The sequence below is a fragment of the Manis javanica genome, chromosome 12 (genome assembly GCF_040802235.1).
Source record: "Manis javanica isolate MJ-LG chromosome 12, MJ_LKY, whole genome shotgun sequence".
NCBI lineage: Eukaryota > Metazoa > Chordata > Mammalia > Pholidota > Manidae > Manis > Manis javanica.
The window spans coordinates 342,656-356,125 of NC_133167.1; the positions used below are offsets into that span (position 1 = coordinate 342,656).

General features: G+C 63.4%; 1 protein-coding gene across 2 annotated transcripts; it reads left to right on the plus strand.

Moving 5' to 3' along the window:
• Positions 1 to 2,183: 2,183 nt before the first annotated feature.
• Positions 2,184 to 12,075, plus strand: STK25 (serine/threonine kinase 25). Of its 2 annotated transcripts, XM_017664769.3 has the most exons (11): positions 2,185 to 2,346; positions 2,527 to 2,647; positions 6,444 to 6,674; positions 7,443 to 7,499; positions 7,999 to 8,107; positions 8,651 to 8,808; positions 8,887 to 9,072; positions 9,450 to 9,710; positions 9,840 to 9,911; positions 11,353 to 11,489; positions 11,580 to 12,075. In XM_017664769.3, exons 2-11 carry the CDS (start codon positions 2,618 to 2,620, stop codon positions 11,617 to 11,619), a joined length of 1,281 nt encoding a protein of 426 aa, XP_017520258.1. In that variant the 5' UTR covers positions 2,185 to 2,346; positions 2,527 to 2,617; the 3' UTR covers positions 11,620 to 12,075. The 2 variants fall into 2 exon arrangements, with proteins under 2 accessions (XP_017520259.1, XP_017520258.1); XM_017664770.3 differs by lacking the exon at positions 9,840 to 9,911 and having other exon boundaries at positions 2,184 to 2,346.
• The last annotated feature ends 1,395 nt before the right edge of the window (positions 12,076 to 13,470 follow it).

Below are 13,470 nucleotides of genomic sequence, written 5' to 3' on the forward strand. Positions count from 1 at the left end.
GCTGGGGGGAGGGGCCCAGAGATGCAGGAGGAGCTGGAAGATGAGCCGTCAAAGGGGCCGACCCAAGCAGCTCACAGGGGGGCGCCTGGTGTCTTGGTCACGTCGGTGAAGGTTGGAAGGCTCACGGGGCCCCTCACATTCCTCCCCAGTCTGGCCCATCCAACCTGGGCACCTCTGCTCTCCAGACCACTTGTCCCTGCACTGTGGGGCCTGTCCTGCTCAACCCCCACCCCAGCCTGGGCGCAGCCTGCGTCTGGCTTCACGCCTGGAGGAAGAATGGGGCAGACACCTCAGACCAGCAGTTGTCCCAGCCAGTGGGGTGGTCTCCCTGGGTAAATGAGGTCAGGGTGCAGCTGTGTCCCTGGATCCGAGCCTGTCAGCACCACCTCCACGGCCTCCCAGGGTCCCTGAGTCCTCCAACCCGCGCCCTGCTGGGGACAGAACTCGCTCTTCTGCCAGTGACGTGCGGCAGAGGGCCAGCCCCACAGCACCTGACCAGAAGCAGCAGCCCAGTGGGCCGTGGATTGGTGGGAAGGCCCATGTAGGCTGGGCGACGCCCGTCAGCTGTAGTCACACCCTGGGGCCAGATGACAAACACCCTGAGTGAGGGGCTCCCCACCTGTCCTAATGCACAAGCCCAGGGCCGAGGGACCCCACCTCATGTTGCGGCTAGACCTGGAGGCCCACACTCAGGGAACTCGTCCCACCAGGCTCTACGGGGGAGTGATGCTAACTAAGGTCCCCCACATCACCTGCAGCCCAGGCCCCCAAACCCTGGCTTCAAAGCAGCCCAGCCTACTCTGTCTCCAAATCTCTCTCTTCTCTCAGTTTCCCCAGGCCCCTCCTGGGGGGGGTGCTACCACCCATCCTGGGGCCAGGTGGTCCGGCACCCTCTCTGATCCCTTGCTCATGGGGTGCAGCTTGCCCTGGGCAGTGCAGGAGTTGAGGTTGGGCATCTGCTGGGGCATCCTCGGACGCCCACCTTCCGGAACTCTCTTGGTCTGGGGGGTGTGCAGGCTGACAGAGATGACCTGGGTCTCTTCACTCCTCTAAGTGGAGCCTTTAGGTCCAGCTGTGATGACCCAGGAGAGGGGACCGGGGAGCGGGTGCACCAGCACAGAGTGGGGTGGGGGTTGGGGTGCAGTGGGGCACAACTTGGGGTGTGACACATGGGCCTTACTGGGATCTTGATTTGAGCAAACTGTGTGTGGTCATAAACACAAAATCACACACACAAGAAATCTGAAGGCTGACTGCATGTTTGATATTAAGGAATTGTTAATTTTTATACTTTTACTTCAAAAGACATACAGCAAAATTAACTTGTTACTGTTAAGGTCTATGCATTTAAGTGTATGCACAGATGTGTGTAACTCCGCAGTCAGGACACCAAGGGCTCCATCGCGCCCGGACACTTCCCTCCTGCAGCAACTTGTAGGGGCTGCTCCTCCGAATCCCAGGACCGCTACCGATTTCCAGGATTTTTTTTCACGCCAAACATAAACTCTGTTCCCACTCGGTACTATCTTTGCGGCGTCGCCAGCCCCTGGACACCTGCTACCTCGGGCCCTTGAGTGGCCTGTTCTCCACACCCGGGTCCTGAGGAGTCACACAGGCGTGTCACTCTCAGCAGGACCCGCGGGCGGCTGCGGGCCGCTGGGCCTCCAGCACAGGGTCAGGCAACCACGGGGCCGGGGCCTACGAGCTGGAGGGGGCGGCAGGACGAAGAGGATGGAACGGGCTGCGGAAGGACGAGAGAGGTCGGAGGGCAGGAGGACCCGGGGAGGAGGCCCCGGGCGCGGGCGGCGGCCCCACCGCGCCCCCGCCCCCGCCCCGCCAACCTCCTCACCAGACCCCGCCCAGGCTCCGCCCCGTCCCCGCCCTCACCATCCTAGCCCCGCCCCGCAGCTATCCCCTGTCCCGTCGGACCCGCCCGCCTAGCTCCCGCCTCAGCCCTGCCTTACCCCTGCCCCGCAGCCCGCCGGGAGATGTAGTCAGTCTCTCAGGAAGCCGGACTCGGAGTCCCAGCGAGCCCCGCGGCGCGCCTGAGGGCCGCGACACCGCACTGCCCCATGGCCTGCTGGGACTTGTAGTCCACCGCAGGCGGGCGTCCAGGCACGCGGTGCGCGGCAGGACTCGGTATCCCAGAGAGCCCCGCGCTGAGCCACGATGCCGCGCGCCGCCCTAGCCGTCACCGCCGCTAGGCTTTCTCCGGCCGTCACCTCCACTGCCCCTGCTTCGAGGGCCCGAGGGCCCGGGCGTCCCTGGCAAGAGGAGGCTGCGGGTGGGAGCCTTCGCGGGCACTGCGGAGCGGGCCGGGGGAGGCCGGGATGGAGTCCCCCGGAGGTGGGCGCGCTGCCGGACGGACCTGCGGCTGCGGCGGTTGGGGAGGGGGCCGGGCGGCACGGGGAGCGGGGCGGGGGCACGGCGCTGGGGGAGGGGATCCTGGGGACCCGCGGGCCTGGTGAGGTCGGAGGCCGGGGCCCGAGGCGGGAGCGAGCACCAAGCGGGCCCGCCTTCCTCCAGTTGACTGACGCACCGAGCCGGGTTCCAGAGTCTCGCGGAGGATCGAGGGGCTTCCTGGGGCTGCAACGGATGGTCGGAGCGCAGCGCCGCCATGGCTCATCTCAGGGGATTTGCCAACCAGGTAAAGGGCTGTTTTCTGGGCTGTGAGGCCCCGAAACAAGAGCTCCGAGTGCAGAGTCCAAGGAAGGGCGCAGCTTACGAGGGGACGCCCTATTTCAGCGCCGTCTCTTGAAAGTCGTTCCGGGGTCTTGGAAGGGCGCCCCTGAGGGCTGTGAGGCTGCAGGCAGGGGTGTTCTCCGGGGCAGCCCGTGAGGCGCCCCGGTGGCAGGTGAGGAGCAGCCCAGAGGTGTGGGCGCGGTGGGCGCAGGGCTGACGCGGGGTGGCCGGCGAGGGCTGTGCGGGGCAGACGCCCCTAGGCCCCTGGAAACAGCCCCAGCGCAGGGTCAGTGGGGGCCCTGCAGGACCCTGAATGTTGGCACCTGAGAGGACGTGGAAGGTCAGGGTCAGCGGGAGCTTGGGCCTTGCTGGGGTCGTTCGGGCCGTGGGGGCCCTTCCCGGACAGGCGGTCCAGAGCATCTGCCCCCGGGTGTGGAGTCTGCGGGGACTGGGCGGCAGGGGGAACCGGAAGTGAGTGTCTGCCTGTGGGGAGGGGGGGCCCGAGTCAGGGCCCCGCTCCAGCCCCGGCCGGCCCCCGGTGAGCCCGCGACACCGCACTCGACTGTCACCAGGGCGTCCCGGACCAGCCGAGGCCACAGGTGCTGAGTTAAGCTGACATGTGTCATTCAGTTTTGACATTTGTATCTGTAAATTACAGAAAAGTCTGCCTCGAGTTTATGTTTAAGTGCTGTAGCCAAAGCTCCCATGCGTCCCAGAATGAGAAATGGGAGCTGTGGGCTGCCCTGCACCTGTGCGTGCTGCTGGTGCTAAGTGGTTAGGCCTGGTGTCCAGATCAGATTCCAGGAGGGACGTGGGTGCAGAGGAGCTGGGGGGAGGGCCCCATAGCAAGGAGTGCCTTTTGTCCTTACAGGGATGGGGAGACGTGGCTTTTGTTGGTGGCAGGAAGCCTGACAGGAGGTCGTTTTCTCCCAAGAGGGTTGTCCCTGTGGCCCTGTGGGGCAGTTCCTGCGCAGGGCAGTGGGGGCTCCCCTCCACTCAGCTAGTCCTGCCCTGCCTGCGGGGCCTGGGTGGTTGCAGGGTGCCAGAGCCCATCACGTGGTGGCTGGAGATGGTTCAGCTCCCTGTATTTTTTGGGGTAACACTGATGGCAGGCATGTGCAAGGCAGGCATGTGCAAGACCAGGAAGCCCATGGCTGATTCGGAGAGCAGGGATCTTGGTGTGATTGGACCATGTACATCATCTAGAAAGGTAGCCAAGGCCCCCAGGCCCAGGGGCTGCTGGCCTGCCCTTCCCCTGGTGGGGCTGGCATGGGCCTTCCCCTTGAGGTGCTTTGTAGGGTTGGGATCACTGTCAGGACCGTGCTATCACACTGACCTGCAAGTAGTGTGAGTTGGGAGTTAGGGCTCCCCGCTCCCTTCTGAGCCTGGAACTCTGGCTTAGGGGTCTGCTGTGTTCTGTTCCCATGTGGTGGGGGCCTGCATGCTCCGCCTGGCCGTCTCCCTTGTGAGCTGCTGCAGTAGACCAGACACGGTGCAGGCCCTGCATGAAGCGTGACATGGCGTTCTTGGCAGGGCCTGGGGAGCAGAGCAGGAGGACGTGTCATTGGCAGAGGCCCAAGGGTGGGAAAGGGACCCCCAAGAGCTGGAGGGACAGCGGTGTCAATCAGTGTGGCCCCACCTCGGCCCCACCTCCTCCCGACTCCTCTTAGAAGGAGAGGACTGTGTCCTTGGAGCAACAGAGGGTGTGAGCTCCATGCCAGCTGGACTGGAGTCCTGAACAGCTTTCTTGGGGTGTCTCACAGGGATGCGGGTGGGTGTTCGGTGCACCGTCACTCCAGGGGCACCAAGGAGGTGCTGATGGACGGAGCGGAAGGAGCGCCTGGGAGGGGCCGTTTGGGCCCAGTGGGGGAGGAGTGCAGAGGAGGAGCCCCTCCCCCTTCCCACCTGCTGCTCCACCTGTGGGTGACGGGGAGCAGGAAGACACAGGCAGGAGGGTGTCTGATGCTGACTAGCCGTTCCCCGTCGGTGGCTGTTCTCTCAGGGTGGGTTGCTTCTCCTCTCGGGGCCATGCCCCCACCCACACCCTGAAGAGAGCTGAGCAGTTGGGACTCACGGTGCGTGCCTGCCGAGTTCTCTGGTGCTCACTTGCCTGCTCCTGGTGAGACCCTGAACCTTGGCTTTGGGGACCTCCCAGCAGGTGGGCTGCACATGCCTACTGCTGTTTTCGTTTTCCTTGTTCGTTGGCTTTAGGACTGGCTTTCACTGACCAAACCAGGTGGAGTGGACACTCCCTGGCCTGCCTGGCCACTGCATGCACACCCTAGTCCTTGCACAGCCTGCCTTGTTTGGGAGGATCCTGTCCCGGGACACTGCTCTCAGTCCAGCCAGTCTCCCTCAGAGTCCTTGTCTCTGGGCCTGCCTGGCCCTCAGCCTCAGAGCTGGGTGATGTCCTGCGGTGTGGTTACTGGTGGGGCCAACTGTCCCCTCGTCCCTCCTGGCTAGGAATCCGAGAAGGTGGCTGGCGGTAGTCTTAGATCAGGGCCGTGTGGGGGATGAGCCTGTGGCTTGTACCCAGCATGCTGTGGGCTCTCCTGCTTGGGGCTTTGGGGAGCGTGCCTGCCTCAGGACGAGCCTGCCCTCTACCCCAGAGCGCTCAGTGCAGCTGGTCGTGATTCTGCCTCAGTGCCTGGCCGCTATACACTGGCACCAAGACTCCCCCTGTTGGTAAGTGCTTGGGGAGCAGTGCAGCCTCTGTGGAGGGAGGTGGGTGCTGGAGGACTTGGCCTGGGGGCCTTGAAAAGCCCTTTCTGCCGCTGTCCATATGACCCCAGGCTCCCGTCCCCAGCCCTTCCGCAGGTTGCTGACCCCACGTGGGCCCTCTGGTACCCAGCTCCCTTCATGCCGTTGCCCCAGGGTTGTGTGCATTGCTCCTGGCTTTTTGAGAACATGGTCGGGAATGTTCACCATGGGGCACCATGCTTTGTACAGGGAGTGTGGTTTTCTTAGGAGCCCAGGAGGCCACTTGGGCAGGGCCTGGGGAACGCCCAGGGGGAGGCCCTGGCCCTGTCTGGTGCCGCCGTTCTCCGTGGTCTCAGGCTGAGCCATCTCAGCCCCTGAGGCACCAAGGGTCAGGGTGAAGAGCCCTCTGCTGGCCGTGTCCCGATGCAGCGGTGGGTTAGTGCCTTTGTGTTTAAACCTGAGGACTGTGTGAGCAACTTTCTGTGGTATTAGAATATCCAGGACCAAGCATCTAAGAAAGCATCGGTTTTCAGCTCAGTGCTGGTGTGAGGGCATTGCTGTTGTGAGAACTGATTCAGGGGCAGTTACAGGAAGCCTTTTCAGAGGGGTGCGCCTTCCAGGTGTGCAGGGGGTCTCGGTTAATTGAAAGACTATCTTGTAGGAGAGTTTTAGGTTTATAGGAGGATGACACTTTCTAGTCCCCCATCCCTGCCCAGGGGCTTTAATGTGAGGTCCTTAGGCTTGGTGCGCAGCCTGCAGTGGGCACGAGGTTGGCGCTGGGTGCTTTGTGGTCGTGCAGGTCCCTCACTCCCTGGGACATCTGAGCCCCGCCGCCTCCTCCCCTTTGCCCCATCACTGTGCCACCCTTGGGTGTGGGCAGGTCGGCATGGCCTTCTGGCCCCTCACCACTCCGCGGCCCCTCTGGGCTCTAAGGACCTTTTCCCTTGTGCGTGGGCTACACGTAGGTTTTCTGAATGAAGAATAAAAGAAGAAATGGGGGGAAAGGTATGGGTGGGCTCCACAGCCCCTCCCTGATGGACTGCCCACCCTCTGCCCCGCAGCACCCCCGTGTGGACCCCGAGGAGCTCTTCACCAAGCTTGACCGCATCGGCAAGGGCTCGTTTGGGGAGGTTTACAAGGGCATCGACAACCGCACCAAGGAGGTGGTGGCCATCAAGATCATCGACCTGGAGGAGGCAGAGGATGAGATCGAGGACATCCAGCAGGAGATCACAGTGCTCAGCCAGTGCGACAGCCCCTACATCACTCGCTACTTCGGCTCCTACCTGAAGGTGCCTGCAGGCCGGCCTGTGCTCAGGAAGTGCCCTGACAGCCACCCCCACCCCACCCTCCCTTCCGGGCGAGTCATAGCCCAGAATTCCATGCAGCAGGAGGCCCTGCTGCCCTCAGAAGGCTGGGCTGGGGCTGCCCTCACTGGGAATGGTGGGGAGGAGAGGCCTGGTGTGAAGGGCAAGGAGTCAGGGGTGACAGCTGAGCACAGGCCCAGCCTCACAGCGGAGTAGGCCTGAGAGACAGCAGCCCTGAGGCCAGGAGGGCGTGCAGGGCGGGTCCTGGTCCCCTCCTGGCCGTGGCAGGATGAGTGGGGCCTACAGGGTAGGTGGCTCTGAAGTAGCCGTAGTGACCGACCTGCTTGGCTGCGCTGCCTCCCAGGGCCAGGGGAGCCCTGCGGTCGGTGTTCAGGGGGCCTGCTTGGTGCCCTCTGGGACCTCTGTGGCTGGAGTTGGGAGCCCAGGCTGGGGGATGCTTGTGGGCAGGGGCATTGAGGCCAAGTGCTAGCTGGGCATGCCAGTTCCCACCCTGGTGTTTGATGGGGTGTTGGCAATGTGTGCTTGGCCATTGATCTGAGCGCGTGGTCTGCCTGCAGAGTGGCTGCAGCAGAGCTGTGATGGTAGGGAACTGGCAAGCTGCTCTGACCCTTTCCTGGTGGGCCCCCAACAGGTGGGACACGGGCTGTGTCACTGGGGCCTGGCCTGGGATGCCCATGCCTGGCTGTGCCCCCTTGCTCTGCCATGTGCTGACAGGCGTTTTTCTGGTTCCAGAGCACAAAGCTGTGGATTATCATGGAGTACCTGGGCGGTGGCTCTGCATTGGACCTGGTGAGGTGTAGGCCTCAACAGTGGGTACCCTGCTCCAGGGGCTGCGATTGGGGGGGGCACAATAGCATCCTTGGACCTGTACCCGCAGGCCTTTGGGCTCCTGTGGACCCCTCTCCTCTCCTGCACTGTCTCGGTGCATTAGATGTTAGTTAGGAGCTAAGCTGAAAAGGAACTGCTCTTTGCGATCTGTCTTCTTGGGTTGGTGCCGCGGGTCCTGGGCATCTGCTGCCTGTGAGGCAGGTGGGTTTAGTGCCTCCAGGCAAACAGGCCCAGTAGTATGGCTGGGACACTGTTCTCGTCTGTCCCCTTTACAACAGAGAGGAGGCGTGTTCTCTGAAAAGCCTTGTTGCCCCCACCCCCACTCACTGTCTGAAACTTTGTTTTTATCTTGGGCGAATTTAAGGGAACAGGACACCCCACCATCCTCATCCACAGACTCCAGCCCCTCCCCCAGTGGAGAGGTGGCTGAGCTTGGCGGTGGTCTGGGGTTTGTCCGCAGCTTAAGCCCGGCCCCCTGGAGGAGACCTACATCGCCACGGTCCTGCGGGAGATCCTGAGGGGCCTGGACTACCTGCACTCGGAGCGCAAGATCCACCGCGACATCAAAGGTCCCTGTAGGCGCGGCCCTGCCCTCGACCTGCACCCTGCTGGCCCCGGGGAGGCCAGGCGTGAGGTGGCAGGCCACCGTGAAGGCGCATGGCTGTGGTGCTGGGGTCTGGGGCGTGGGCCCTTTAGCTTGGGGTGCTAGCTCTGACTCCTGTGGCCAGTGCGTCCCGAGCAGCCCCCTTCTGCTCTGGTGCTAGAAGGCACTGTGTCCTGTGTGCTGAGAAGCCAACAGTGTGCCCTGTGCAGGGGGACTCTGTTTCAGCCGAGTTCTTGCTGAGCGTCAGGTGTGGGTGTGAGCACCCCTCTGTGGGCTGGCCCTGCAGGTGTGCCCGGGGAGGCCGTGGCTGAGAGACGGGAGGGGTCAGGGTCATCCTGTCTGCTGAGCGCTTTGGGAGAAAGGGTGGCCACTCTGTTCTTGGGGTTGGGGGCTCAGGCTGGGGGAGTGCTCGGGCAGCAGGTGGATGCCAGCAGTGCCTCCTCGGGCAGCTGCACGTAGGATGGGGCCCTCGCGACTGAGGGTGACACCTGCATCCTGTGTTGAGTAGCTGCCAATGTGCTGCTCTCGGAGCAGGGTGACGTGAAGCTGGCAGACTTCGGGGTGGCTGGGCAGCTCACAGACACACAGATCAAGAGGAACACGTTTGTGGGCACCCCTTTCTGGATGGCCCCCGAGGTCATCAAGCAGTCGGCCTATGACTTCAAGGTAGGTGTGGCGGTGGGCGTGAGGGCAGTGGGGCTTGTGTGCCCTGGTGCCAGCAGACCTGTGTGGCTCTCCACGCAGGCTGACATCTGGTCCCTGGGGATAACGGCCATTGAGCTGGCCAAGGGCGAGCCTCCCAACTCGGACCTCCACCCCATGCGCGTCCTGTTCCTCATCCCCAAGAACAGCCCGCCCACGCTGGAGGGCCACCACAGCAAGCCCTTCAAGGAGTTCGTGGAGGCCTGCCTCAACAAAGACCCCCGATTTGTAAGCCCCTGGCTCTGTGCTTTGGGCCAGAAGAAGGCCTGGATAGGGCCCCAGAGAAGAGTTGTTGGGGTCCAGGGCAGGAGTGGGAGGCAGCGGGGCTGGAGGGCCCCCGCTCTAGGTTGGCCTCACGTTGAGCCCCTCCTAGTCCAGAGACCCCCCTTGCGCATCTTGCCATGCAGGCCCTTCCCTCTGTTTCTGGGTCTGGGGAAGCTCATAGTTGCTTGCTTTCCCCCAGACGACCCCAAGCCACAGCCTCCCAGGGAGCAGGGATGGCTCGGCCCACCTGTGTGTCCCAGGCCCGCCGTGTCTGCACTCTGGGAGTTTGAGAGGCAAGCACGGCCTCCCCAGCGCCTGGTGACCCACGTCTGTCCCTGCAGCGGCCCACCGCCAAGGAGCTCCTGAAGCACAAGTTCATTGCGCGCTATACCAAGAAGACGTCCTTCCTCACGGAGCTCATCGACCGCTATAAGCGCTGGAAGGCGGAGGGGCATGGCGAGGAGTCCAGCTCCGAGGACTCCGACATTGACGGGGACGCCGAGGACGGGGAGCAGGGCCCTGTCTGGACGTTCCCCCCAACCGTCCGGCCGAGCCCACACAGCAAGCTGCACAAGGGGACAGCGCTGCTCGGCCCCCAGAAGGTCTGGCCCGTGGGAGGGTGGGCCTTTGGAGCCGACTTGCAAGGCTGGGTGGGGGCCGGCCCCGTGAGAGGCTGGGGGCTCCAGCCAGCGCTCGCTACCCCGCCCGCCCGCCTCGCTTTGCCTTTGTAGCCGGCAGAGCCTGTCCAGAGGCAGCCGAGGTCCCAGTGCCTGTCCACGCTGGTCCGGCCTGTCTTCGGAGAGGTGAGGGCTGGGCCGGGGCCATAGTGCTATTGGTGGGGACTTCCCCACTGCACCCCAACACGGGTCACGGTGAGGTGCCCGGTGCCTGGGAGCCCAGTGTGTTTGGACTCTGCGCCAGGCTAAGGGAAAGACCAGGAATGGTTGGGACAGGAACCCTTGAGTTCCTAGTCCTGCTGGGGTCCCCTGGGATCCCAGGCTGGTTTCAAACAAGAACTACTGTCCTGTTACTGCCTGTTGTGAACTGCACACACACAGGAAAATCCTCTGTCTAGTGAGGCCTGGAGGTTTAGTCTTTGGTGTTAGGTGTCAAACCCAGGGCAGGGAGGCCCCAAGGGCAACTCCCCAGTGGTTCTGTGACCCTGTCACCCACTGATGGGCAGTTGGCAGCATCCCCAGGAATATGCAGCTGGGAGCTCCCACACCCTGGAGTCGGTGGGCAGTGGGTCCTGTCCTGTGAGCGGTGAGGCATCACAGCCTCCCAGAGAAAGGCAGGACATGGGCTTCCCCAGGGGTGGGGGTGCCTGGGACGCAGGGGGAGTTGGCCAGGTGTCAGTGGGGAGGGGCTGTCACGGCAGCCGTGTGGGCACCTGGGGCTGTGCAGTGGAGGCTGTGGGGCGCTTCTCGGACATTTAGGTCAGGCAGGGAGGCCTGGGCAGGTGGTGAGTATTGGAGAGCAGGGCCAGCCAGCTGGTGTGTGTGTGTGTCTGGTTTGGGAGTTGGGGGGGATGTGTGAGGGCTGGGAAGTATAGCCCCACCCAGGCTGGCAGGGGCAGCCCTGGGGTCCTGATGCCATGGGCAGGCCTGAGGTCAGGAATGCTGGGCAGGGAGCCCAGGATGCATGCAGGCCCTTCCCTCTTGTTTCTGTGGTGAGGGATGCGACCAAAAGGATGCGTCCATCCATCTAACCCTCCCTGTGCATGGCCGGAGGATGGGCCCTCCACTTGGTGCCACATCTCTGGGCGAGGAAGCCGCATGTCTGTGTTTGGGGGCCCTCCAGCCGAGGGAGAGGTCAGGGCCGGCTCGCCGGGGTGGCAGGCTGGCCATGTTGAGCCCGCAGGGAGCCTCTGCTGCTTTCTCAAGGCCACTGGGTCTGAGCCTGGGCTTTTGTGGCCCTCACTGGGAGGAAACCCTGTGCTTGGCCTGGCCTGCCCTGGCACAGGGACAGGCGGAGACCCCTCTTGAGAACCAAGGCCTAGACACACATAGGCAGGTATGAGGGCAGCACCTGCCTTTCCTGGAGCTCTTCGGGGTTGGCTGGATTCTAACCAGACCTCCAGGGACTCAGTAGGGCCCAGCCCATCCTAGCTTGCGGTGGGAGGGGCATTAGAAGCTCTGGTGGCTGGGGGTGCTGCACGCGCACCACTTCCCCGCTGTCGGGCCCCTAATGCAAGTCACAGGCGGGCTGGGAAGCTGGTGGTCAGGCCTGGTGGTCTCTCTGCAGCTTAAGGAGAAGCACAGGCAGAGCGGCGGGGGCGTGGGGGCGCTGGAGGAGCTGGAGAACGCCTTCAGCCTGGCCGAGGAGTCCTGCCCTGGCATCTCAGACCAGCTGATGGCCCACCTGGTGGAGCGGGTGCAGCGGTGAGGCGCGGAGGGCCTGGGGTGGGGACTGGCTGCCCTGCCTTCAGCTGGGGGGCAGGGGTGGTTACGGGGCCTCTCCCTTCTCCGCAGGTATTCACACAACAGGAACCACCTGACCTCGACCCGCTGAAGTGTGCTGGTTGTGGAGCTCCGGGAGGAGGGCCTCAGCTTAGGGCTCCCTGAGGACTGGGCTGAATCAGAACCCCTCGTGCTGTGTCATGGCTGCGTGGGCCTCACTGCTGGGCCACAGACCCCACCCCATGCAGAGGACAGCCCAGCCTCTGCTGCAGCCCCGAGGCAGGGGCTGGTCTTGTGAGGCCCCCTGCTAGGCCATCCCCTCTGCAGGCTTGGATGTGCGGCCACCAGCCTGAGGAGCAGATGGGGGGCAGGTGTGGTCCCCCTGTGGTCCTAGATTTGCCTTGTGGTGTCGGATCAGGTACCGTGTCTTGTAAGTACTGGTGTCAGAACGTTTTGTATACAAGAAACCAAACAATGTCCTTGCTTCCCTAAATAATCTTGAGGTTCAGGTTCGTTTTCATAAAATATTGAGAAGCTTCTACCACTTTAAATAAAGACCTGAATTGGAGGCATGCTGGTGGTGGGTGGGGACCGGGACCAGGCAGGGCCAACAGCCCTGGTCCCCCATTGGAGTGCTCAGTTCCTGGCTTTGGAGTCCCTCACAGCCCCTGGTGACAGCACATGGTCCGCTGGAAGGAAAGCAGGATGGGGGCAGGGGTGACCCTGACCAAACAGAGAAGGCACGCAGGCACGGGGAGATGTCTTTTGTTATGGGCCACACGTCACAGGAATGAGTGCATGTGCACACCACCTGTCTTCAAGGCCCTCGCCCTCTCAGGGCCATGTGGGGACTTTGGTTTCCACTTGTCCAGAGGTATGTCAGATGGCACAGCAGCCCAGCCGCGCCCCCACCCCTGGTTCACCCAGATGAAGGACAGGGTGGCTGGGCTTGGCGCATGTCAGGTGGCAGAAGCTGGGGGCCACTGGTCCATTCCGGGCTGCTGCTCAGCAGGGCCCTGCTCCAGAGAAGGAGAGGGCAGGTGAGCACCAGCTTTGCCACGGCCTGCGGGCCTGCATTCCCAGCCGCACAGGCTGAGGGACCACGCTGGGTCTTGACGTGGTGTTGCTGCTCCTGTGTGTCATTGTGGGGATGAGCAGCTGTGGGCATGTGCTGACCCTGCCCGGCCTCCTGGGCTCTGCCACCCAGGCAGGATAGCTCAGGCTGCCACCTCCTTTGGGCACCTGCCCACCCCGGGCGAGCTGCTGGCTCTCCTGATCACCTCCATCCACCTGGAGAAGAGGTTGGACCATCAGAAACTCCCAAGCCAGCACATCGGGCCAACAGCCGTCCACGACCCAAGAGCCGGGGTTGATGCTTACGAGGGTCTGGAGGGGGCAGAAACCCTGCACCTACCGTGAGGGGACAGCACAGATGGCTGAGGTGCAGTGGCCAGGGCCACTCCCGGCTTGCAAGTCTCAGTGTGGCCACGTGCTTCTGCTCGAGCGTGCCCTGTGTCAGGCCCCATCTGACAGGTGAGCCTGGGGCTCTGAGTGCTTCTGCCTGGCTTTGCTGTTCCCACCCACGGGTTCGACGAGCTCAGAAGCCACACCGAACGGAGGCAGCTTGAGGACCGAGTGGCTGGAGTCCAAGGCGGCAGCTTCAGGTGATGGACCCAGAAGACGACTCGGGGAGGACAAGTGGCCCCTGGCTGCTGTGCCTGAGGACATCTTCCAAGTTGCCCTCCTGCCCAAGGGGAGTGCGAGGCAACCCACTTGTGTGTCTGCCCAGCCCTGCTGCCTCACCAGCCGCTGGCACAGCAGAGGGGGAGCTTGCGGGAGCCACACCTGGGCGGCGGCACTGTGGTTGGCTCTGGAGATGGTCGTGTTCCGTTGCCCGCACATGTGCACCGTGGTGGTGGCCTGTTGCTGGCTGTGCCCCTCTAGAGAGCCTGGCGCCCGGGGC

Coding starts and splice junctions, on each gene's coding strand:
- STK25 (XM_017664769.3), top strand. CDS start 2,618: ATGGCTCATCTCAGGGGATTTGCCAACCAG. Junction 8,809..8,886: donor AGTCGGCCTATGACTTCAAG/GTAGGTGTGGCG, acceptor CTCTCCACGCAG/GCTGACATCTGGTCCCTGGG. Junction 9,073..9,449: donor TCAACAAAGACCCCCGATTT/GTAAGCCCCTGG, acceptor CTGTCCCTGCAG/CGGCCCACCGCCAAGGAGCT.